The sequence below is a fragment of the Cavia porcellus genome, unplaced genomic scaffold (assembly GCF_034190915.1).
Source record: "Cavia porcellus strain 051 isolate PalLab524CR breed Dunkin Hartley unplaced genomic scaffold, mCavPor4.1 scaffold_16, whole genome shotgun sequence".
NCBI lineage: Eukaryota > Metazoa > Chordata > Mammalia > Rodentia > Caviidae > Cavia > Cavia porcellus.
In genome coordinates, this window is record NW_026947499.1 from 42,147,687 (window position 1) to 42,174,374 (window position 26,688).

Here is a 26,688-nt window from a genome sequence, read left to right on the forward strand (position 1 = left end):
AAGGAATCTAAACATTAAACAGGACTCTAAATATTGCAGAGAAGGAGAGACAGCAGAGCTGTGTCTGAATCAGGTGATTTCTCAGGATTGGAGGATGAGTGAATTTTTTCAGATGGATTTGTGGTCCTGAAGGCATTCCGTTTTGCATTTTGCTTTAGATAGGGCTCTAAAAAGAAATGAGGAAGAAGCCTGTTCTAGCTAGTGGCTAGTGTTTACTGGCAAGTGTTAGCTGGAGCTGGCTCAGGAGACGGGAGGAAACAGGAAGGCTGGGGTATGGTCAGTTGAGTATGAATGAAAAATGGCTCCTGAACTTGCAGTAGATTGTAGCTGCAGGTTTGTAACAGGTGTCCAGGGTGACCAGAATTTAGTAGATGTCAGAACCACAAGCAGTGGACTTAGAATTGGATCCCTTATTGACTGCTTTCCATCAACAAAAGTCTTTTCCTCTTGGAGCCTCAGTTCTTTCTGTTGAATGGTGGTGGGTCCTTTTTTTTTTTTTTCTTCTTTTTTTTGTGGTATTAGAGATTGAATTCAGGACCTGGTGCATACTAGGCAATGACCTATCACTGAGCCATGGTTCCCCAGCCCTTTTAAAATCTCATTTCAAGACAGGGTCTAAGTTTCCCAGGCCAGCCTTTGACTTGTGATCCTCTTGCCTTAGCCTTTTTAGTAGCTTGAATTATAAGCAGGCACCACCACACCTGACATCCCTTTTCCATCTTTGTAAAGGATTAAGTCAGTCAGTTGGGGCTCAGTTGGTGGGATCAGCTCCCTGCTCTTCTTGAGTGGCTGCAGTGCTTGAAGCTGGAAGATTTGTTTGAATCCGGGTAGAAGGGTGCCGCATTCTCTGCCTTGTCACTGGGAGAAGGTGTTGGTTTCTCTGACACATCCCATGTTTGCAGCTAGGATGATCTCAGGAGAGCATGATCTCATTCAGATTCCAGTGCCCAGAGAAGGGAAGTGATTGTCCTTGTCAGATAGCCAGCAAATGGCTCAGCCAGGATGAGAACTCCTGCCTTGTGACTTCTGGCTCAGTGCTTCTCCTTTTGCTCACAGTCAGGCCCCTCTCTGGGCACCTCCTGCTGTTAAACAGAAGCCTCAAGACGACCTGTGCACCCTGGAGCCTACAAGATCCCCTTCTCAAGAGCTCTGTTTAGGGCTGAGATGGTCAGGTTACCCTTCTGAGGTCTTATTTGTTGCCCTTGAAACTGCTTGCTTTAAAGGGAAAGATCACAGCCAGCAAGTTTGAGCCTCTGGGTTGGGCTCTGAATAGTCTTTTCCCACATTATGAGAAGATGCTTTGCAGGGTGAAGCAGAAGAGGCTAGAACAAAGAGTAACTCAAAATACCACACATAGGTAGGGTCATTGTGCACATCAGGAAGGATAGGTATAGCTCAGAAACCAGCAAGTCAGCATCACTGGGAGCCTGTTAGGAATGCAGAATCACAGGTCCCACCTACTATCTTTTGAATCAGAACTGCCTTTTACAGGATCCCTAGGAGATCTAAGTGCACACTGAAGTTTGAGAAGTACAATGAAAAAATCATTAGTGGTGAAATATTGGAGGTTATTTTCCTTGTATATTTTTCCTCATTTGTTTTTATTTTTTCACATAAGTTTTATGTTAAGGAAAAAAATAACAAAGGCATTTCTTGGGGCAGAACTCAAGTTTTCAATTCTCATTGCCCAAGGGGAAGTAAAATTGTTAAGTGTAGTTCTTGGAAAAAAGAATAAAGCAAACTTGTCTTCTCTACTCTGTGTTAGACAGATAAGAGCAGAAATTAAACCTAAGCAAAGAGCAGGTATTAAAGGAGGTGTTAAAGAGCCTTGGACAGGTGAGATTTGTACTCATTCTGAATGATGCCTCTTATCTGGAAGGTGCCTCTTATCTAGATGGCCTCTTATCTGGAAGGAATGGTATATAGTCTTTCTTTTGTCAAAACCTAACAGTCCAATCAGTGGACTGATCTAGCTATTACCCAACCTTATTCCTTACACCCTTAATTCCAGCATTGCACCACAAATCAGTCACACACTTTAGATTCAGCCTCTTCTGGAAAAAACCTTATGATTGCATGAGGCTTTGGGGGGGACATCTAGATACAAACCATAACACCAGTGTATAGTGGTTTCTTATTTGCTGAAAGTTAGGCTGTTCGTCGTATTGGCACAGCAACTCAGTGATAACAGGACTGGTGTCCTTGTGATTCTTATGGCCTTTCCTTCATGGCTTCATGGCAAGATGCTCCTCTGGCTCCCTTCAACATGTTTATGATTAAGGACTGAGGGTGGAAGGAGGAATGATACCTTTTTCATATCTTACCCCTTTATCAAAAGGCCTAATTTGATGCATGCCTATAGTCTCAGCTGTTTGTGCTGAGGCAGAGTTGTAAATTGGATTGCCAGCCTGGGGAATTTAGTGAAACTCTGTCTCAAAATAAAAGATAAGGAGTTGGGCGTATTGTCACACCTGTAATCATGCATTTTGGAGGCAATTTAGTGATTGAGACTCTGTCATCGGGTGTGGTTTTATACACCTGTAATCCCAGCATTTGGGAGGCTGAGTTTGAGGCAGCTTGGCTTACATAGTGAGTGACTGTAAGGCTAACCTGAACTACAAAGCAAGACCGACACGGTCTCAGAAAGGAGGTGGAGGAGAAGCCCTTGTCTCAGGATAAAAAACAAAAAATAGGGCAGGGAATGTAGTTCACTGCAAAAATCCTAGGCTCAATCTCAGTATTTATAAAACAAAACAAATTAAAACAGCCTTAGCTACTGAGAAAAAGGGTAATTAGGCTTCTTAGGCTTGTATTGCAGAGGTTGGCATGAGAAAAGGATGTTGGAGTAATAGTAAGAATAATCAACCAGCAGTACTTGCCATTTGAGGAAACGTATTTTTGGTTAGACTGCTGATTGTCATTTGGGGGCAGTTCCCTCCTTGTCCCTCAGGACATGTTTTGCAATATTTTCTTGTCATAAATCTAAGAGTATATGTATGCTAATGGTATTTACAGGGTAGAGACCAGGAATGCTGCTTAATATATCCTTACAATGTCCTTAGTGCTACAGTTGAGAAACCCTTAAGAGCACAATGGGCATGGTTACTCAAATTTGGGGAAAATTAATTTAGTTGTTTTTCTGTGATATGCTAAAAGACAGATGGTCAAACTTCATTGTAATGATCTAGATTATTGGTACTGGTCTTGCTACTGATTGTTAAAGATATACAAAAGACTAATCGTAGTTTTGGATAGCCAAATGTAAGAGTCTTAATAGAAGTTTAATGTCTAACAGAACTAATTAAGCTTTGTTGCATTTTAGGATCACAGTACAATGACAAAAGACAATTTCTTCTGGAGCGACTGTTGGATGCAGTAAAACAGGTAAGAAGAGTATGCACTTGACTTTGGGATTGAGTGAGAGTGTCACATAATCAATGCAACAGTTATTTTTTCCCCTTTTGTGCATATAGATTAACTTTCTGTACTGGGAATTGTGAAGCAGAGAGTTTCCCCTAGGAAATGGTAGAACAGGAAAGGCAGAGAGAGTAGAGGTAGAGGAGGTACTCTGTCTTGAATTTTAAGGTCTTTAAGGTGACCCTTCAGTGATGCTCCGCCGAGGCGGCATCAGTGTCAGAATCTGATTTCCTGGCAGTCATGTTTTAGGGCCACTCCTTTAAGGGTGCAGAGATGGTAGTTTGGAGTTAGTACTCTGTGAGCACAAGAGCAGGCAAGATGGCAAGAGGTCATCGTCAGTATCCTCTGCTGCCACTGCCTCTGTGACTGCTTGACGCAGCTTCTCATAGCCAGCCTCTGAACAGATAAGGAGTTGGGCTTGGTTTGAGACTGGCATCTGCTTTACATTTAAATCTTGTTTTTTGAATCAAGATTTTACTCTGTATTATAGGCTGACTTTGAACTCAGTGCTTTAGCTTCCTGAGTTCTGTGATTACAGGTGTGCGCCATCATGCCTGATTTACATATAACTTTTCCTGCAATTCTTTTTTCTTGTCTTTCTTTTCTTTCTTTCTTTCTTTCTTTCTCTCTCTCTCTCTTTCTCTCTCTCTTGCTTTCTTTCTTTCTTTCTTTCTTTCTTTCTTTCTTTCTTTCTTTCTTTGGTTTTTGTCTTTGTCTTTGTCTTTGTCTTTGTGTTCTTGAAACTATGCAGTTCAGGTTGCCCTCTGCCCACTCCTCTTTTTTTGTACTGGGAATTGAACTCAGGACCTTACGCTTGCCAGGCATGTGCTGTGCCACTGAGCTGTATCCTTGATTCCAGGCTCCCCTTGAAGAGCTCACCACATAGCCTGGCCTGGCCTCAAACTCATTATGTTCCTCTTGCCTCATAGTTTCTGAATTATAAGCATGTACCACACTGCCCAGCATCCTACAATTCTTTTTATGTTACAGATGAGAAACTGAAGCTTAGAGAGATTCAGTAAGTCGCTCAAAGTGTCATAATTTAGTGTGTTAATTTTCCATCACTGTGACAAAATACTTCAGAGAATCAACTTGAAGGAAAGTTTATTTTGGCTCATGATTTCAGTCTATAGTTAGCTGGTTATATTGCTTTTAGGCCTTAGTGAGGCAGAAACATGACTGCAGAGTGTGATGGAGGAAAGCTGTTCCTCTCATGGTGGCCAGGCAGCAGAGAGAGAGAGAGAGGAAAAGGCTGTGAACAAGGTGTACCCTTCTAGGATATGGTCCTCCAGTGCCCTGCTTCTTCTAAGCAGGCCCCACCTTCACAATTTCCACAATCTCCTAACAGTCTGTTTAACCGTGAATCCATCCATGGATTAATCAGTTGATAAATCAGAGCCCTTAAGAACCATTCACTTCCCAGAAGCCCTACCTTTGAACATTGCTCTATTGTGGATCAGTTCTTCACATCGACTGTTGGGGAACATTCTATGTGCAAACCATAATGGCAAGTGATAGAGCTGGGATCCAAACCAGGAGTTCAAAATGTTTACTATATAGAAAGGGTGATTAATAATTATATGTATATAATCACAGTATAGGAAGGTAAATACTTAAACTCCCCACCTACTAGATGACCAGTATTAGTTTGTGTTCTCTAAAATTGAAGAATGAATTTTAGGAACAATAGAGGTTAAGAGAAGAATATTTTTATTGAGAGAAAGAAAGCTGATGTCGGAGAGAGATATAAAAGGGATCCTGAGTGGGTTGCCAAAGACTCTGTCTTTTCTGGGGACTTTTATAGAGCAAAACCACAAAGTGAGGGCTGGGGATAGAACTCAGTGATACAGCCTGCCTGGAAAATGTGAGGTTGTGAATTTGATCCCTTGTACCACCAAATCAAAACAAACAAGCACAAAATGAGGCAGGTCCAACGTGGGGAAAACAGAAAATACAAGGTGGGCATAAGGTGGGACTGACTATGGTCAACCAATAAGATTATAATTGTTAAGCTAAAATTGATTAAATTGGGGACAAATTAGGAAGCAAGTCACATAGCAAGTGGGCATGAATACAGAACAGGGCCTTTACCTGTAGGGGGTTGGGTTAGTGGCTCTTTCTGGCTTCCTCAGGGTGATAGAAACCTGTTTAGAATACCAATCCCTGATGTTTAGCCTTAGGATCCTCTGTATTTGTTTGATCTTTTGTTATGAGGTCTGGCCCACAGCAGGAGGTATCTGTCTCCCTAACAGTTGCACTGGTTCCTTCAAGGACCTACCCCTGTTTGACTGCTTATAATATTTCTATCTAACACAGTTGCCTCTAACAATAGAACTATGAGTTAGTTGTTGAAATGAGCCCAGAGAATTTAGCATCTGCCCAACCCTTGTGATAGCTTGATATGATGGAAGAACAGAGACTTGGGGCTTTACTGTAATTGGGGTTGAGCGTCAGGTTTTTTTTTTTTTTTTTTTTTTTGGTCTTTTTCATTTTTATCGGTACTGGGGATCGAACTCACAACCGCCTGCTTGCAAGGCAGGTGCTTATGCCGCTGAGCTAAATCCCCAGCCCCAAGCGTCAGGTTTTTTTCCTGGGTACTAGAAATTGAACTCAGGACCTTACAGTTACCAGGCAGGTGCTTAGAGTGTCATTTTATCACCTCATAGCTGTTTGTGCTGGAGTGACTCTTCTAGACTCCTTGAGCATCCTCTTCTGGGAACCAGGTCACTTATCTCCAAGAGGCTGCTGAGAAAATTACACATGTGAAAGTTAGGTGAAAAGGCCAGCCAGCGCCTAGTCTATAGTAAGTTTCAAGCCCATGTTGTTGGTTTCTTCTTTCTTTGATTCAGAAATGGAAAATGTAGCAACAAGGTGAGACAAGTTTAACCACTTTAAATACAGCAGTTAAATAGAAATAAACTAGGACTTCTGTTCAGAGCTTATGCTTGAAGACGCTAATATTATTTTGGGGAGTTAAAATATTGTATGTCTATATGTGTATATATAAATATTTAAAAAGCAACTTTATTAATGTGTAATTTATATATAATGAAATATACTATTGGGTGTGGAGGCACATGCACTCTGAAGGCTGAGGCAGGAGGCTTGCCATGAATTTAAGGCCAGCCTAGGCTACATAGTGAGTTCAAAGCCAGCCTGAACTATGTAGTAAGATTGTGTCTCAAAAAACAAAACAGCAACAACAACAAAAAAATGAACTTTGTAAAGTTTCATGAGTTTTGATAAATGCATCATTTAAAATTACATATATATATTTTTGATCATAAGTTTAGGCATTTTGTGAAGTGCTATCCATAGCATGGTTTCTGTACCTTTGAAAGAAAGTATGGATAGTGGCGATGATTGTGTAACAATGGGAATTGAGTTTTACAGCCAAAAATAATTAAAATGGTAAGTTTTATGTGACCTCTGTTTTTACCACAGCAAAAAAGAAAGTGAAAGGTTTTCTTTTGCTTTTACCTACCCTGGATATTTGTGATTCAGCATAATTGGATAACTTCTTTGAAGCTTGATTCTTTTTTTTTTTTATCTTTTTCCTTTTTAGGGGTAGCGAGGATTGAAGCTTCCAAGGCAGGTGCTTATGCCGCTGAGCTAAACCTCCAGGCCCCTGAAGCTTAATTCTTGCTGTTGCTGTTTTCTAACCAGTCATAATAACTTTGGGGTTCTGTTACAAAGGAGCCATCACAGATTTGTGAATACCTTAGTAATGTCTGTTAAGAGCTCTGTGGTGTAGTCAGCTGCTGACAAATAGGAGCAGTTTCCCAGATAATTTGCAGATGGCTGTGCTTTGTTTTCCTCTTAACACTGTTTTCCCACAGGCTTACTTCTGTACAAGAGGAAGATAAGAGCTTCCTTTAAAGTGGTAATTTAAAGGTTGAGCTGTTCCCCTTAATTAAAACTCTTGTGTTCACACACAGGGCACAGAGTGCCCTGACTTTGTGGCTGGAGTTTCTGGCCCTGTGTCCTACTCCTGACCCAGAAGACCTGTGTGGCTGTTTTGTAATGCTTTAGAGTCCCAACTCAACTCAACTGATCTCAGCAGTTTCTTTTTCTGTGCAGTGCCAGATCCGCTTTGGAGGGAGAAAAGAGATCGCCTCAGATTCTGACAGCAGGTGAGTATGTCTGTTCGTCACCACTCTCTGTGCAGAACAAACAGTGCTGAGCGATGGTGAGCTTCTGTATTCTGCCTCTGCAGCCTGGAGGTGCAGGGACAGAATTTGGGTCAACTGTGGGCCATCTGTGCAGTGACTACTTATCTGAAATCTTTCTAGCTGACTGTACTTCTAGGAATGTATTCTGAGGGAACTCATTGAACCATTTTGTAAAGAATTATTTTTGAGATTATTGAGGTTTTTGTTTTCCCCCTAAGGTAGTGTCTGTGTATTTCAGGCTGACCTTTTACTTACTATGTAGCCCTGGTTGCCCTTGAACTCAAGGTGATCCTGTTACCTCAGCCTCCCAAATGCTAGGGTCCAGGCATGTATCACTATGCCTAACTCGGTTGAGATTTTTGAAAATTCAGAAACTTAAATACAGAATGCTTGGGAAATGATTGATCTAGTGTATGCCTCAGTGGGACAGAATGTTCCATAGCCATTAAAAATTATATTCATATAGAATTTAAGGAGAAAAATACGTATGTAGTTATATATGGCCTGCATATTTTATAACAATGAAAAGAAAAGTATATGAAATTTTGTGGATGCAGAGTAGTCCTAGATATGTTAAACAACAGTGGTAAAAAACACACTAAAATATGAACAGAAGTAGTATTGGGGGTAAAAATATTTGAAATCTTTATGTTTTTAGGTATTTTTCATATGTTTTTTTAAATGTGGTCCTGTATTCTTTTTATGATAAAAAAAAGTCCTAAGATTAGCCATTGATATGACTAAGGAGGATCAGGGGTTTAGCTTAGCAGCACAAGCACCTGCTTGGCAAGCACAAGGTCATGAGTTTGATCTCTGGTACCAAAACAAAACCAACTCTATGATATGACCCAGGAAAGGCTGACATAATTGCATAAGTTTATATAACATATGGATTTTGGTGGGAGCTGAGAGGCACAGAGGCTTTTAGGCCTTGCTGGAAAGGCACTGTGATGCAGTCTGAGCTGATTGATGCACTGCAGCCCATAAAGAGGCTTGGGGAGCATTCCTGCTTCTGCTTTGTCCAGCCAGGAAACCATCTGTGTCTCCCACCCTTCCACCCCAGCCCACTCAATAGAACCACTCATTCGTCCACTGGTCTTTCATCTCTTTGTTCTGTGAAACTTCAGCAACCATGAGGATAGCAGGTAGAATCTGTGGAAGTTCTTTGAAACTGGTGCAAATTGAAAATGAAACTCCCTTTCCCTTTCTTCTTTGCTTAGTTTTTCTCTGTAACACTTACTGTCTAATACAGTATACATTATGCTTTTTAAAAATTTGCCTGTTCTCTCTCTCCAGTTCTGTGTAGCCAGGCACGTTTAGCTGTTGTGTTTACTGATACCTCTCTCATGCACAGGAATATCTATAAGGTGCTTAGTTAAGATTTGTCTTGATGAGTTTATGTATAGCCACACATTGCAGTTTAGCCAGGTGTGTAAAAGTCTGTGCCATCATCAGTCTTCTGAGCTATGAGGGCTGAAATTCTGGTTCTCCTTTTAAAAAAAAAGTTTATTTCTTAGCATTTTATACAGATATTTTGTGCTTACCACATATTACAGTTTCAGTGTGTGTTTATAAAACTTGGTTATTTATTAGTCCTTCATGGGAGCTTACTTTGAGTTCTGGCCTCAGTCAGAATAAGGCTCCTCATTTTGGCATCCACAGTCCAGCTGCATCAGAATCACTTGCAGGCTTGTAAATTAATGGTGCAGGTTTAATATCCTGTTGATCCTCTGGTTGAGGATGTGTGTATGTGCATATGAGAAAAAGAGGGAGGTGAGAGAGAGAGAGAGAGAGAGAGAGAGAGAGAGAGAGGCAGAGAGAAAGAGAATGAGTGAAGATGTATTTGAGAAGGTATAGCTTGGAAATTTACATGTTCAGTAAGCTCCCCAGGTGATTCTAGTTGTCACCAAAGCTAGTCTAATCATTGTCCCAGGCCCTGGGATGCAGAGTTAATTAAGAGCTCTTCTGATCTGGGCCAGGTTGATTGTCTGGATGTGTATGCATGTGGTTGTGTATGGTGTATCATCTGGTTGTATCCATTTTATTACGTTTCTGCATAATTGTCATGCATTTCCTGAGAGAGTCATAGGCTGAATGGTAGAATTTAATTTCTTTACAATCACTGTTTATGGTTAAAAGTAGTGCAGTGGTTAGTATTAAAATATTCATTGTTGTTTGAATTTACTTTTGCTACTCTATATATTCATGCTTAGTCTTTAGGACGACTTCAGTGAGAACTTTGACATTAGTTTTTTCTTTACTGATGAGAAAACTGTCTCAGAGAGACAAAATAATGCAGCCTATGTTAGACTTTTTTTTTTTTTTTTTGTCTTTTTCGTTTTTATCGGTACCAGAGATCGAACTCATGACTGCCTGCTTGCAAGTAGGTTAGACTTTTTTATTTGTTTGTTTGTTTGTCTTTGAGACAGGATTTCATTATGCAGTTTAGACTGGCATTGCACTCACTGTGTAGCCCAGGCTGGCCTTGAACTCACAGTGATCCTCTTACCTCAGCTTCCTGAATGCTGGAATTACAGGTGTCCACCACCATGCCCAGCAAGATTAGACTTCTTGCAGGTATTAAATTTAGATGATTGACCCAAGTCTCCTAGACTCCACCTTATTCAGTTGGTCTTATGTATCTGTGTATTCTTCATCTGTGTATTCAATGACTGCATATTAAAATTAATAAAATAAAATGAAAATAAGGGCTGGGAATAAGGCTAGAGTATATACTTACCTTGTGCAAGGCTTTTGGTTTTATCCTTGCACCAAAATAACTACTGTACTGTGCTGTACTGTTTTGTTGTACTGAACATGTACAAGCTTTGTTTTGTAAACAGTTTTGTAAACAATTCCCTAAACAATCCAGTATAATCACTGTTTACTTAGCATTTTTATTTTCTTAGGTAATATAGTAATCTAGAGATGGTTTAAAGTGTATAGGAGAATGTGCATGTAGGTTGTATGCAAATACTATACAATTTATGCAACGGATTGAGCATCCTAATACTTTGGTGTCCCCCTGGCCTTGTGTGTGTCCTGGAACTAATCCTCTGTGGGTACTGAGGGGCAACTATACATTATTCTTTCTCTGTTCTCATTTAGTGATTAAATTGGTTTTGAGGCTGTCTTCTCAAAAATGTACTTTTTGCCCCAGTGTGGAATTTTTTCTTGCTCTAAATCTTGACCTTATCTTTGAAATGTCCTTGGTTAAAGTTGTTACTACCTTCATGTAGGAAAGGCTGTATCATCATCCCATTTGGTAAGAAAGTTTACCTGGAGAGGAAAAATTCAACAGCCATTTAAAAATAGCTGTTGTGAGGTTTGAAAAGGTAAATAAGTCACCTGTCTTGCTTAGCTCTAACAAGTAGTCCAATTCTGTAATACAGTTTAAATCTGATTCCCTGCAGCCCTATCTCAGTCACAAACATTTCTCACAGTTGGCTGTTGTAGCCTCCAACTTGACTTCCTCATCTTCCAGGGTATTTGAGAAAATTTTGCGGAATGATTGATTCCCTTACCTCACTTTCTAATTGACTTTTCAGACAGACAGGTTTACATACATACATGTGCCTCCAACTCTTAGGAAAAAGACCTACATACATCTTTAGTACAGAATGTGGAAATGTGATGTACTTTCCCTGCTCTGTGTTCCAGCTACCCTGGGATGTTGTTATTCTGTTCTTTCGTTTTTTTTTGTTTTTAGACAGAGTCTCACCATGTAGTCTAGGTTGACCTCGAACTGGTGGTGATTCTCCTGCCTCAACCTCTCAAATGCTGGAATAATAGGCGTTGGACACCTCACCCTGTTGTTTTGTGTGTTTTTGTTTGTTTAGGTTTTGACACAATGTCTCATCACATAGTTCAGCCGACCTTGAACTCCAGTATATAGTCCAGGCTGGCCTGGAACTTGTGGCAGTCCTCCTGCTTTGCTTCCTGAGTGTTGGGATTATCAGTGTGTGGCACCATACCCAGTTTGTTTTGTGTTTTTAAAGCTTTTTATTGCTTATTTCAGGGGAATCTTTCAGATCCCTGATATCATTCTCTCAAATTTGGACATCTGGACCTATGATTCTTTTTTTTTTGGTACCGGGCATCAAACTCATGACCTTGCTCTTGCCAGGCAAGTGCTTATGCCACTGAGCTAAATCCTCAGCTGGACCTATGATTCTTGCTCTAACCATGGATTGGCAGATGTTTTCTTTTAAGCCAGTTTTCCAGCTTGACCAGTGGGCCATACTTTGCTGATCTGTGTTCTTTACAATTTTCTGTAACTGTTTGAAATCACACATTTGTATGAACTGGTTACATCTGTGTGTTCAACTGGATGGCAAATCAGAATGGAGCGTGTTTTGTTCACATTTATGTTCATGATGCCTGATGCATGGAAAGAGCTCAGTAAATGTTTCTTGGATCATCATTTAATCCATAGTTAGTTACCAAATATGTATTTAGTACTGTCAGGCTCTGTGCTGGAAAATGGGGCTTCCCAAACATCTGTGACACATTTCTTTGTCTCGGTAGATTTCCAACTAACGGGAAGACAGTACAGTAAAGTATTGACTACAGGTGGCGCACCAAGGGCTATGTTTAGCAGGCTGTTGACATTCCCTGTGCAGGCTGTCAAGAGGGCACCTGGTCACTCAAGGTCTGTTTTGGAACTATGTCCCTTCTCTCTGAAGCCAGCCTCCCTGAGCCTGAGGAATAGGTGCACCTTGCCAGTTATAAGGATTAGGATGCCATGTGTAGAAGTTCCAAGCATGTAGGAACGGTAGGCTTATACCAGTGGTGGCAAAAGTATGGCACATGTGTTACTGTGATTTTAAATAGAAAGCCCTTCCTGGGCCTTGTAGTGGCGTGGGTAGTTTGTATTTGCAATCCCATAGAAAGTTACTGGAATTCTAGTGAGTTAATTCCAGTCTGCCACTTCCAGTGTAACCCATGGTGAGAATAAAGACACCGAGGCATATTGGAAGTTGTGGGGAGCCAAGGAGGTCCTAAATCCAGCTAGAATGATGGCTAACCAGAACAAAGGCCACAACCCAGGGCCAAACCCAGGTTTTATTAATTTACCAAGAGGGGAGTGACTTGGGGATGAGTGATTGTGAGATGGTGCCAAGTACGTGAGTGCTGGGAGCTGGGCTAGGCCTGAAATCACCTCTGCAATATGTAGAGAGAGAGAGAGATGCAAATAGAATAGTCCACATAGCACAATTCAAGGTGGTATCTAGTGTTTCAGGATCCGTGCTTCAACTCTGCTGTGTAATTTTTTATGCCTTGAGATTTTATGGCCTTTTTCTTTCTTTTTTTTTTTTTTTTTTTAATCTCTTTCCTTTTTATCGGTACCAGGGATCGAACTCATGACTACCTGCTTGCAAGGCAGGTGCTTATGCCGCTGAGCTAAATCCCCAGCCCCTGGCCTTTTTCTTGAGGCTCAGTTCCAACCAACAGCATGGAGTGTGGCTCTTCCTTCCTCCTGGCTCACACATCCTTTTTTGGGAGCTATGGGGCAGGGCAACACTGACCTGTCACCTGTACCCCTGCTGTACTGATTTACATTGCTTAAAGCCAGCTGAGGGGATAGGGAAAAGTCCTAACCAGCTCTTTATATATCAGTACATGGAAATAAGGCCAGGGTTAGCCAAGATGGAGATAATTGCTCTTCTTTCAAGAAGAGTCAGGTGTTCCTTTACATTTTTCTTTTGATGTTAATGTAAAGTTGTTTTTTCTACACTAAAACTTCAGTATTCAGCTTTAATTGTGGTGCTGCACTTTGCGAGAAATAAGTGTGAGTTGGGCTGCAATTTGGCACTTAGTCTCCAAGAGGTTCGCTGTCACTGTGGCTGTCACAGCAGAGGACCCTGCTGCTGTTTTGGGAATGCGGTCTGGTTGGCATGCTTGAAACTTAGTGCCTGACAGCTGCCCTTGCATATTGATGCAGATAGTAGTGTAAACACAACAGGAGATAGATGTGGGTTTGTAAGCTTTATATATGTTTGCTTTTGTACTCAGAGGAGTCATTGAGGTTGGGAGATTTCTTTCCATGAATATTAACTTGGGGCACTTTCTTTGGTCCTATTTGGAAAACAAGAGCATCTTGTAAGAGTATTACATATATGTCTTTCCATAGTGGTCTTCTTCAGGAATTTAATAACCAGTATCTTCTAAGAACAATAGATTATTAAACGATATTTGTCTTAAAAGGTCAAATGCTATGTTCTAATGCCATTTTAAGTATTCTGTCTTAAGGAGTCCTCAGCACAGTGCAGAGTTGGCTTTGGTTGCAATTAGGGTCTAGTTGGTTGAAGTGATCATCAGAGTGTTATGGTTGATACATTGTGTCAACTTGAGAAGTTTAGAGGTTTAACTGAGAGACTCAGCAGGGAGTTGGGATCCTTACTTTGTAAATATCTTCATCTTGTAGGAGAGGAAGACACAGAGATTTTTTTTTTGTCTTTTTCCTTTTTATCCTTACTAGGGATCGAACTCATGACTGCCTGCTTGCAAGGCAGGCGCTTATGCCGCTGAGCTAAATCCCCAGCCCTGACACAGAGATTTTGTGAGTGCTGCACCAACCCTGGAGAGTTGGGTGACCTGTGTTCAATATAGGGGAGGAAAACAGGCTTGCTCTTCCCCTTTTTGCTCTGGCTGCTGCCTTGAAATGTCCCAGTGCCATGCCAGCCTTCCTTGCAGCCAGCTGAATATGGACTGAAACTTCCCCAAACTGTAAGCTAAATAAACTTTTCCTTCCTCAGTTTTGGGTGTTGGGTATTTTGTCCCAGCAGTGTAAGAAAAGTGACCAAGTAGGAACCTTTGAAAGATAGTTGCTATGATACAGATTTATCGACCCTCAATGTTCATGTGTTGGAAATTCAATTCCTCAGTGCAGCAGTGTTGAGAGGTGGGGGCTAGTGAGAGGTGTTTGAGTCGTAGGGGCAGGTCCCGTGTGAATGGGTTGAGGCCTTATGCTTAGGAATGAAGTAGCTATGGAGGGAGAGCAGTCTCTCCTTGTTTGTGCCTGTTTGTTCTGCTACTTTCCTCCTTAACTTGAGGAAAATGAGGCCTTGGATGGCACCATGCCTTTGGACTGCTCACCCTGTGGAGCCTTAAGCCAGAATAAACCTCTTCTTTACCAATTTCCCAGTTTCAGAGAGTATTTTGTTACAGCAATAGGAAGTAGACTAAGACAGTGGTGTGCCAGTGTGTCTCAGGACTTTTGGTCACAATCAACAGAAATATGTTCTATTTGAGGGTATTGTGAGCTCAGAGACTCTAAGGCCAGCCAGCTTTGCAAACAGGAAGGAGTCCTTTCCAAGGATCCTAAGTCCAAAGCAGGAGCTCCAGAAATGGTCCTAGCAGGAGCTGCCCTTTGCTGGAATAAGTGCCAGTTGTCTTCTGATTCTGTGTTCCACATTGACCTTCCAGAGAAAAATCTGACTCTGATCTGAATCTCAGCTCACTTGGCCACCATTGGAAGGAGTAGGCTGAGGACCCTCTGGGACCCCATTGGCTTCTGAAGTGAAAAGATATTAACCTGCTTCACCATCCCACCAAGGTGGTAGTCAGCAAGAAGGCAGAAAACCTTCAAAATGAAATGTGGGTGCTTTTGTAAAGACAGAATGAAAAAAGATGGCTGGATAATCCAGTGGTTTTGGGTGTGTTTACCATGTTATAATGATAATTATTTTAGTTGTGACAGGGCTGTGTAGTCCTGTCCAGGTCATTAGCCTCGTTTGACCTTGCTACTTCCCCAAACTGTAGGCAGGCAAGAAGAGGATACATCTCCTTTTCCAGGCATAAAACTTGGGACTGGTCACTTGTACACCAGGTACTGGTATATATTGTCATCTAGTAAATGTTGGTGTGAAATGGAAATTGCAGCCCAGACCTCTGGTTCCCAGTGTGGTCCTCATTCCTTAACAGAGTCCTGTTGTCTTTTTGGTACATACTGTTAGGTCTGAGAGAAGGGGGAGGATGGGATGAGAGGGAGAAGTCCGTGGGAGGAACGGAGTGGAGTGGACGGCCGTGAAAGTAGTGGGCAGCGGTGACTTTATTCCGGGAATGCGGGGAGGGGGGCCCCCCCGCCGCCGGCCCCGGGGCGCAGCATCTCTGCACCGAGCCCGGGGCCGGGCTGTGGTCTCTCCGGGAACACGGGGAGTGGAGACTGGCGCGCTGGCCGGCGCTGGCCGCTGGAATCCGGCGAGCTCTCTCTCTCTGGCGAACTCTCTCTCGGACACGTGGCGTGGGGGAATCTAAATAGCCTAAGCTTAGGGCAGCGCCCTAAGGCCATTAGAGATGTATAGGTATCTCATTGGCGCACAGATTCTTAAGGATCGGGATATAGGGTTACAATCAAGTCCATAGGGGGCGGTGGGGGGGGGAGGAGTTTAGCTGCAGCCTTTTCTGGTTACAGTGTTCCATCTGGGCCAGCAACTCTTTCACATACTTTCCTAAAGTAAGAGATTTGTGTCACTGCAAGTATTTGACATCATTTTAGATGTTAAATGTCATGGGGGTATGTTCCTCTCAGTTCTTTTTTAAGTGATATCAAGAGGGAATGACTTGGGTTGGTATTAAGTTGAACTAAATGAAATTGAAAATCTTTGATCATTTTTTGATCCACAGAAGTGGAAGGTTCAAAATAGTTCAAAATAGGGGCTGGGGATTTAGCTCAGCGGCATAAGCACCTGCCTTGCAAGCAGGCGGTCGTGAGTTCAATCCCTAGTACCGATAAAAAAGTTAAAAAAAAAAAAAGAGCAAACAAAATAGTTTAAAATAATGTTTCTTACACCTTTTCCTTATTTTCAACAGAGTGTGCAAGGTCAGTCTCAGTTTTCTTCTGGCAGAGTCAGAGTTTAAGATTTTATTTGCGTTTACTTTAGGACCACTCTTGTGTTACATGATGCTGCTTACAATAGCAATAGATTTTTTTTTCTTTTAACAACTAGCATGTTTAAGTGGACAAAGTAAGTCAAGTTTAAGATGAGTAAGTGGTTGTAGATCTCCTCAGATGTGACAGCAGTTGTGGAGGTGTTGATGAAGACTGTGGGGTTACTGGGAAGACTGGGGTTACTGGGGTACTAGCAGGACTGGAGCTATTGTTGGATTTGGGGCGGATACATAGTATTCTACCAGTATCTGAAATGCAGAGGCAGGGGATGGGGAGAAAAGGGAGAAGTTTGTTTAATCCTGTGAGACTGACACAGCACAATTCAGCAGTTCTCACTTGCCGTATAAAACAGCACCTAAGAGATGTGAGGGATCGGATTTGTTTCTCTTTTCAAGTGCGACCTTACGACTTCAACAGGAAGAAATGGAGATAGTCTCTGGGCTTTCTCCCGAGTACTTCTCAGCACTTTCTGTCGCTGTGGCTTTTTAGTTCTGTTTTTCTCTAAGAACAAAGACTCACAGTCATAGTTCATTACAATTATTCTATGTTCTGCCAGTCAGACTGGCCTGTGGTGAGGTTTTGAAATAGCTCTTGATTATTTTGCCTTCTGGAAATAATGGCCCAATAACCCAGCAGGACCTGGAAGTTACTCTAAAGTCTAGATATGATAGTCTTCCACAGAGGTGTCTTGTAAGTGGAAGTTTTCTCTTAGAATTACAAATAGTAATGAAGACTGAAGAGCAGTAAAACAAGCATGGGATTTGGGTCTCAGAGTTTGAATCTGGTGCTGGGTGTGGGTCATGTGATTTTGGGCAATTTTCTGACTTTCTTGAGCTTGAGTTTCTTGTAACGGAGATAGTGCTAATAATATTCATGTCATAGAATTGTGAGTTAGCTCACATGTAGCCCTGAGAACGTGGTTTGACAGTGATTTTTCTAGACACTTTAAGCTGTTGTGACTGTTATTATAATTATACATAACTTATCTTCACCCTTGGTAGGCATCCAACTGCATATTCTGTCTCTGTTCTTGAGTGGCAGTGAGTTAACCTTAGGTTTCAACATTGTTGATACTTATTGGTCTTTCAGATGACTAGTTCAGAGGTAAGTAGATATCAGAGGAAATGACTTCATTTGGTAATTAAGTTGGGCTAAATGAAATTGCAAATGTTAAATCATTTTTTGACCTACAAAAATGGTAGATTGTTCTCAATAGTTCAAAATTAATATGTTTGTTACACCTTTCCTTGTTTTCAAGAATGGAAATTTCTTCTCTCAAAGCAGGTCAGGAAAAGAGGGATTAAAATTTGAGGGACTTGGGGTGACTGTTTTTACTTTTCAAGGAATTAGAAACAGCTTTAAGCTTTTCAAGGAAGGTTAAAAACAAAAACTTTGGTATTCCCTCATGTTGGTTTTGACACAGTTAAAAACTGTCACATGCATTCCTCTGGACACTTATGAAACCAGTTGGCTTTTTTTCAGGGACATTTTTCCTCTTTTGAATGTCTCCGTGTGTTCATCTTTTTAACGTCTCTGTGTGTTCATCATGTGATTTTTTTTTTTTTTTAATTTTCAACGTGTCGCACGTTTCTTACCAGCCTCATTTTGGTTCAAAGTCTTGATGGATGTTACAATTTTATTATCCTGGCAAAAACTCCTGGGGTTTGTTAATTGGATTTGCTAGCTCCCCTACCTTGACCACTTTATTTTCAGTTTGAGGTTGTGCAGTTGATGGATCCAAAGTGTGTGTGTATGTGTGTGTGTTGCTCAGGATGAAACCCAGGGTTTAATGCCTGCTGTGCAGCCGCTCTACCACTGAGCCATGCTCTTAAGCCTGTGCTGTACATTATTATTTTTCTGTATTGATCAGATTAGCTGATTGCTTTTTGGGAATGATTATTTTTAACAAATGTTGAGCTCTAGGACATTTAACAAATCTGAGCACATTTCCAAATTTGAATTTAACAGATTTCTGCTGGTTTGACCCACTGGTAGTACATCATGGCTATCCTGTCAGGCGGCTTGTTCCACTGGTGGTAGTAGTGGTAGAGTCATGCATGGAACAGACATGGTGGTTCAAGATGCCTGCATATGAATTACAGTCCTGTTGTGAATGTATTTAATACTTAATTTGTATATATTGATAGTTGCTGAGAAAAAGCAGTGGTGTCCATAGTAAACTTGTTAGCCCTGCTGTTGTCTGATTACCAACTATGTAAGTTTAGACGTCCTTAAGCCTCTTTAAGTCTGTTACATCTTGGAAAATCAGAAGATGATCATTGTACCTACTTCTGAGAGTTATGGTGGGTATGAGCTATAGTAATGTATGCTTGGCAAATCCAGTAAGGACATGATAAACTCAGTATCTTTTCTTCCCCTGGAGATTGAACTCAGGGCCTTTGCACTAAGCTACATCCTCAGCTGTCCCTTAACACCCTTTTAAATTTTGAGATAGGGTTTTACTAAGTTGCTCAGTTACCCAGATTGGTCTTTATTTTACAGTCCTCCTGCTTAGCCATATGTTTTCTTTTTATGAGTAGATACACCTGAATTTTGGAATAATTATTGGAAATGAAAGGCCAGAAAAACTAGTCACCAATTCCTCCATTCAATAGGTATTCCTTTTAGGGTACCGTCTTACATTCAGGGTGCAAACTGGAGGAGATAGTTGCTGTCCTTAAGGAACCCAAAGTGGAATCTGGGAGATGGATATGTCAACTGTGACAATCGTGGTGGTCTGTTATAATGATTAGACAGTGTAGAGCTTGTTATGGATTTGTCATTCATTAAATGGGTGGAATGGGAATTCTTGGATGTTGCTGGGCAGAGGGAAGAGCCAGTGTGGAGGTGCACGAATGTGGAGACAGTGCTGAGATACGTGGATGTGTGTGTTGTACTTCTTGGCTGTTACAGGATAGCATTTTAACTTTATTTTTTTATTTTATGTATGTATTTATTTTTAGTGCTGGGGATCAAACTCATGATCTCATGCTGGCCAAGCAGGTACTTGTGGCATTGAGCTAAATCCTTGGCCCAGTATTTGAACTTTTATCTGTTAGGGTATTAATTTTTCAGCTTTGGCCACTTGTGTACCATTTTCACAGTTTATGCCATTTCTGTACCATTTGGAGAGCTAGAAGTAGGCTTGAGGTGGATTTCCAAGATTGTGTACTCTGGCCTTGTCATAGTAACACTGTCAGAGAATCAGAAGCCGATTGGTTGGCTCAGTTTCTTCATTGGTGTAGTATGAGAAGAGAGAAGGAAAGATGATGGATTAGTCCGATTCACATTTTAGGGTAACTTGCACTCGTGATGCAGGGTGCTGTGGGTCTGGGAGGACAACCTGTCAGCAATTTTCAACCCTTACATTTGGGTAACTTGAAAATTACTCCTGCTACACATGGTGGCCTATGAATGTAATCCTAGCACTTAGGAGGCTGAGGCAGGAGGATCATTTTGAGTTTGAGGCCAGTCTGGGCTACATAGTTGAGTCAAAGGCCAGCCTTGAACTACAGAGTGAAACCCTGCCACCAGGGGGAAAAAAGAAAAAAAAAAAAAAAAAAAAAAAACGAAAGAAAAAAGGAAAAGAGCTGGTAATTTAGCTCAGTGGTATAAATGCCTATCTGGCAATCTTGGGATTGTGAGTTTGGTCTCTGGTACCAAAAAGAAAAAAAAAAAAAAGAAAAAAAAATGACTCCTTTATGAGATTTTACTCATATTTCACATTTTTTCTTTTTTTTTTTTCATTAATAGTTATGTGTTTTGGGGGGGCAGGTGCTAAGGACTCCTTTTTTCTCTCCTGTAGCTCTTCCTTCTCTCCTTCCCATTGAGGCCGGGGGTTTAGCTCAGAGGCCCAAGCGCCTGCCTGGCAAGCACAAGATAGTGAGTTTGATCCCTGATATAAAAAACAAAAAAAACCCTCAAAAATCCCACTCTCCTTCCCATTGGGCAATTTATGTTAATGAACCAAGAGTTATTCGCTGTATTTTGTTTTGTGTATGGTGGCACTGGCGATTGAATACTAGCATGTTGTGTACATGTTAGAAAAGTGCTGTATTGCTGAGCTGTATCCCTGGCTACTATTTGTTACTCCCCTCCATATAATCATTTACAGGTGATACACACACACACACACACAACACACACACACAGAGAGAGAGAGAGAGAGAGAGAGCGCAAGAGCTTTTACTGCCATTGTAGAATCATGCAGAAATATTCTGCATCTTTGTTTATACTATTGGCATCCCTGTTAAAACCTTTCCAAGTAATAGTTCATCTTTTAATGGTTACAGTATACTGCTTGATATGGATATACGAGTTAGGAGTACTGCCTTTAAAGGAAAACTGGCTTTGTTCCACTAGAAATCTTTTTGCATCTTGCCTTGTGTACTGAGGATTTTATTTCTTCGGTGCAGATTTCCAGGTGTGGGGTTTGCTGTGTCAAAGAGAACGGTTTGTAGCTTTCTGAACATTTCTACTGGCAGCTCATGTAATCTTCGGTGTTTTGACTTTTTTGTCAGCTGGATGGGTGAAAAACAGTAGTTCCCTGTCACTTTATTTTGTAGTTCCTTGATTGGTAGTGCATTTCGGTACCTTTAGAAATACCAGTGTATATTTGCTGACTGTTGGGCTGTGTTTTTTTATACAAAAAACTTCATGTTATTTACTCATTTTTTGATTGCATTTCTTTGTCAATTTGTGAGAGCTCTTTTCCTTTTTCTTTTTTCTGGTACTGGGAATTGAATGCAGCACCTCACCTATTCTAAGCAAGTGCTGCTACCACTGAGCTACATTTTTTGTTTTGACATAAGGGTCTTGTTAAGTTTCCAATGTTGGCCCTAGCTTGTGATCCTCCTGCTTCAGCCTCCTGGGATTGTAGGCATGTACCACCACATTTGGCAAGAGTTCTTTAGTATATTATAGTAACTAACCTTTGATCTATTCTCTGCATTGCAAATACTATTTTCAAGTCTTTCTAATCTTTGTGAACACAGATAAGGGTGTCTTAATTGAAAAATTTTTACATGATTAGTGATATTTTTATTTACCTATCTGTCTTCTATCTTCTGGATTTTCAGTGTTTTAAAATAATCTTCCCCAAGTGCTAGATTTGTTTGTTTGTTTTAATCGGTATCAGGGATCAAACTCATCACTGCACTTGCAAGGTAGGAGCTTATGCCACTGAGCTAAATCCCCAGCCCCTAGATTTGTTTGTTTTAGAAAGGATCTTGCTTTGTAGTTCAAATTGGCCTTGAACTCACAATGTAGCTCTGGCTGACCTTGAACTTACCATGATCCTCCTGTCTCAGCCTCCCAAATGCTAGGTTTATAGGTGTACGCCACCACAACTAATGTTTAGTTTTTTTTGAGACAAAGTCTTATTATGCAGTTCAGATTAATTTTGAACTGTGTAGCTGATTCTAGCTTTGAACTTGTGGTGGTCCTCCTGATTCAGCTTCCCAGATGTTGGGATTATAGCCATGTGCCACCATGCCTGGACATCTCACTGTTTTATTTATTTATTCATTCATTTATTTTTGGTACTGGAGATCGAACTCACAACCTTGCGCTTGCCAGGCAGGCGCTTAGGCCACTGAGCTAAATCCCCAGCCCCATCTCATTGTTTTAAATGCCTGTGTAACATTTTGAATATGGATGTATATTATTACATTTAAAAATTTTTACATGGTTCAAGTGTTTTTTTACTTATCTACTTAGCTACCAGCTTCTAGATTTTTAGTGCTTTTAAAGATCTTCATCAATATAAGATTGTGCATTTACTTGTCCTATTTCCTTGTTCCTGGATGTTCAGGTTTGTTTCTACTTTATTTTCGTTCTTGGAATTGTAAACAGTCCTGTAGGAAACCTACCTGTGTATATATATGTCTTTGCTTACTGGTGATTTTTATATTCATTCAGTTAAATTCTTAACAGATTATTATGGATTTGTGTGCAGTTGTGAAAAATAATATGGAGCAATATCATTTTCCCTTCATCTAGTTTCCTCCAATGGTAACATCTTGTAAAACCCTAAGAAAGTTTGTCACATTCCTGTAATTTTACTTGTTCATGTGTGTGCACATATGTCTGTGTAGTTTGGTGCAATTTCATCATCTGTGTCAGTTTGTGTTTCTTGTAGCAGTTAGGATGCTACAAGAATCATAGGATTCATCATCAGAGGATCTTTCCATTTTCCTTTTATAGCCAGAGACATCTTCTTCCCTCTTTTTCTCCCCCTATCCCTTACCCTTTGCAACCACTAATCTGTTTCCATCTTTTTAATTATCGCATTTTAAGAATAATATGTAAATAGAATCATATAGTGTGCTGTTTTCTGTTTTCTACAGTTGGCTTTAATCCCATTGACATAATTCCCTTAAGGTTCTTTCAGGTTGTTGCATTTGTCAAAAGTGTGTTTCTTTTTGTTTTTTCTAGTTACTATTTTTTTATTTAAAGAAAAAAACCCAAAAAGGGTAGAGATAATACATAGTTTTAAAAAAATGAACAGTAAGAAATCACTAGTTGATAATTACATATTGTCTTTTTAGAAATAGTTGTTCAAGTATAATATACAAAGTGGACATTCAAATTGCGAGATTGCAAATAGTACTGTTCAACTATCCAACAAAAACTTAGTAATATGGTTATAAATCCTACACACTTAAACATACATTCAATTATATCCTTTAGAACACTATTTTCCTCTTTTTTTTTACAATAGCAATTACACATTTTGGGTTTTATTACTCCTACATTTCTTAATACTTTTTACACTAGAGACACAATGTGATATTTAGAAATATGATTCCTATATATTTATTTCTCTAATGAGGATAACTTCAGGTTGTCTCCATTTGCCTGTGAAGGCCTCAAGATCATCCTTTTTTATAGCTGAGTAATAATTCTATTGAATAAAAATACCACATCTTTTTCATCCACGGTGCAGTTGATGGGCATCTTAGTTGTTCCAAGATTTAGCTATTACAAATTGTGTTGCTATGAACATGGGTGCACATATATCACTGTGATATGACCTTTTCAGTTTTTCAGGGAAAATACCCAGGAGAGGAATAGCTGGGTTGAATGGAACTTCTAATCTTATTTTTTTGAGGAATCTCCATACTGATTTTTCCACAGTGGCTGCACCATTCTACACTCCCACCAACAGTGGAGCAGTGTTCCTTTTTCCCTGCAGCCTTGCTAACATTTGCTATCAGTTGATTTCTTGATGGCAGCCATTCTTCCCGGAGTAAGATGAAATTTTAATGCTGTTTTAATTTGCACTTCTCGAATGACTAGTGATGGTGAACATTTCTTCATGTATTTATTTGCCATTTGTATATCTTCATCTGAGAACTGTGTGTTCATCTCAGATGCCTGTTTTTGGAGAGGGCCTTTGAATTTGGGGGCTTGCTGTTTTTCAGTTCTTTATATGTTCTGGATATAAGTCCTTTGCCTGAGGGATTGCTGGCTAAAATTCTTTCCCATTCTGTGGGTTTTCTGTTCACTCTATTGGTGGTTTCTTTTGGAATGCAGAAACTTTTCAATAATATGAGATCCCAGTTGTCGATTCTTTGAAGTGTTTCCCTTGCAGTTTGCGTTTTGTTCATGAATTCTTTGCCTACCACTATGTCTTCAAGACTTTTCTACCTACCTTGTCTTCTAGTAGATTTAGTGTTTCTGTTTTAATATTTAGGTCTTTGATCCATTTAGACTTTAGTTTTGTGCACGGTGATAGGCATGGATCTAGTTTCAGTCTTTGGCATGTGGAGAGCCAGTTTTTCCAGCACCATTTATTAAAGAGGCTATCCTTCTTCCAGTGAACATGTTTAGCCCTTTTGTCAAATGTCAGGTGACTGAGTGTCTTTGTAGTTGTGTTTGTGTCTTCTAATCTGTTCCATTGATCCTCAGGTCTATTTCTTTGCCAGTACCATACTGATTTTATCACTGTGGCTTTGTAGTGTAGTTTCAAGTCAGGAATTGAAGATGCCTCCTGCCTTGCCTTTGTTGCCCAGAATTGCCTTTGCTAATTCTGGTTTTCTTCTGTTTCCAAATGAATTTTAGGAGTGTTTTCTCTAGATGTGTGAGGTATGTTAATGGTATTTTGATTGGGATTGCATTAAATCTGTAGAACAGTTTTGGGAGTATAGCCATTTTCACAATGTTGGTTCTTTCTAGCTAAGAGCAAGGAGTATCCTTCCATTTTCTAATATCCTCTTTAATCTCCATTTTTAGCGTAATATACTTTTCAGCATATAGATCTTTTACATTCTTAGTTAGATTGATTCCTAAGTATTTCATTTTTTTATATGCTATTGTGAAGGGTAATACTTCCATAATTTCTGTCTCGGTGAGTTTGTTGTTTGTGTACAGGAATGCTATTGATTTTTGAGCATTGACTTTGTATCCAGCTACACTGCAGAATTTGTTTATTACTTCTAGTAGTCTTCTAATGGAGTTTTTTGGGTCTTCTATATAGAGTATCATGTCATCTGCAAATAGTGATAATTTAACTTCTTCTTTTCCTATCTTTATTCCTTCTATTTTTTCTCTCTTGTGAGATTGCTTTGGCTAGTGTTTCCAGAACTATATTGAATAGGAGTGGTGATAGTGGATATCTTTGTCTTGTTTCTGATTTTAAAGTGAAAGCTTTCAGTTTTTGTCCATTTAGTATAATGTTGGCTGTTGGTTTGTTTAGATGGCCTTTATGAGACTGAGATAGACACTGTGTATTCAGAGTTTCTGAAGGGTTTTTTTTTAATCATGAACATGTGTTGGACTTTATTGAAAGCTTTTTCTGCATCTATTGAGATGACCACATGGTTTTTGTTTTTGGCTCTGTTGATGTGGTATATTACATTTATTGATTTGTGTATGAGTCCATCCCTGCATTCTTGGGATGAATACCACTTGATCATGATGTATAATCTTCTTGATGATTTACTGCATTCTATTTGCCAGTATTTTATTGAGAATGTTTACATCAATGTTCATTAGTGAGACTGACCTATAGTTCTCCTTTTTGGTTGAGTCTTTCTCTGGTTTTGGTATGAGAGTAATACTTGCCTCCAGGAATGATTCAGGGAGGATTGCTTCCTTTTCAGTTTCATTGAAGAAGTTAAGGAGTATTGGCATCAAATCTTCTCTAAATTTCTTGTAGAATTCACCTGTGAATCCATTAGGACCTGTGTTTTTCTTTGTTGGTAAGTTTTTAATTACGTTTTCAATTTCAGTAGCTGATATTGGGTTATTCAAAATTACTATATCTTCTTGATTGAGCTTTGGTAGTTCATATGTTTCTAGAGATCTGTCCATTTCCTCTGTTTTCCACTCTATGTGAGTAGAGATTTTCAAAGTAGGTATTCATGATTTTTTGAATTTCCTTGGGATCCGTAGTAATTTCCCTCCTTTCCAGTCCTTATTGCATGAATTTGGGTTTTTTTTCTTTCTTTTTCTTTATAAGGTTGGCTAGAGGTTTGCTAATTTTGTGTATTCTCTCAAAAAACCAGCTTTTTAATGCACTGATTCTTTGTATTTTTTTTTTTTAGTTTCAATTGCATTGATTTCTGCTCTAATCTTTACGATTTCCTCTCTTTTATGACCTTTGGGTTTAACTTCCTCTTTTTCTAGAAGCTTGAGGTGAAGCATTAGGTTGTTTATTTGTGCTTGTCATTTCTTGATATGACAATTTATTGTTATATATTTCTCGCTTTCATTGCATCCCACACATTACAATATATTGCTTCCGCATTTTCAATGAATTGTAGGTATTGCTTTATTTCTTCTTTAATTTCATCTGTAGCCTACTGGGTTGTTCAAAAGGTTGTTATTTAATTTCCATGTATTTATGCAGATTTTGCGGTTTCTTTTGCCATTTCCAATTTTAGTGCGATATGGTCAGATATTACACATGGGATAATTTCATTATCTTTGCAGTTACTTAAGAATGTTTTATGGGAAATATATGGTCTATTTTGGAGAATGTCCCATGTGCAGCTGAGAAGAATGTATATTCTCATGTGGTTGGGTGGACACTCTGTAAATATCTACTAAGTCCATTTGCTCACAGATATGATTAAGTTCTATTATTTATTTTCTGACTTTTTGTCTAATTGATCTGTCTTTTTGTGATATGGGGTGTTACAGTCTTCTATTAAAACTGTTCTTCTGTATTTGGTTTTTCATGTCTTATAATATTTGTCTTAT

General features: G+C 39.8%; 1 protein-coding gene across 5 annotated transcripts in view; it reads left to right on the forward strand.

Annotated features, from left to right (window-relative positions):
- Positions 1-26,688, forward strand: part of Snx29 (sorting nexin 29) — a 560,183-nt gene that overhangs the window by 21,484 nt on the left and 512,011 nt on the right. For all 5 annotated transcript variants that reach the window (XR_010039850.1, XM_063226557.1, XM_063226558.1 and 2 more), the window contains exons 2-3: positions 3,323-3,384; positions 7,498-7,550. Coding sequence is in view for 4 of the 5 variants with exons in the window: in XM_063226557.1 (XP_063082627.1) it covers positions 3,323-3,384; positions 7,498-7,550 (115 nt within the window). In the remaining variant the exon portion in view is untranslated. The remainder of the gene's footprint in view (positions 1-3,322; positions 3,385-7,497; positions 7,551-26,688) is intronic.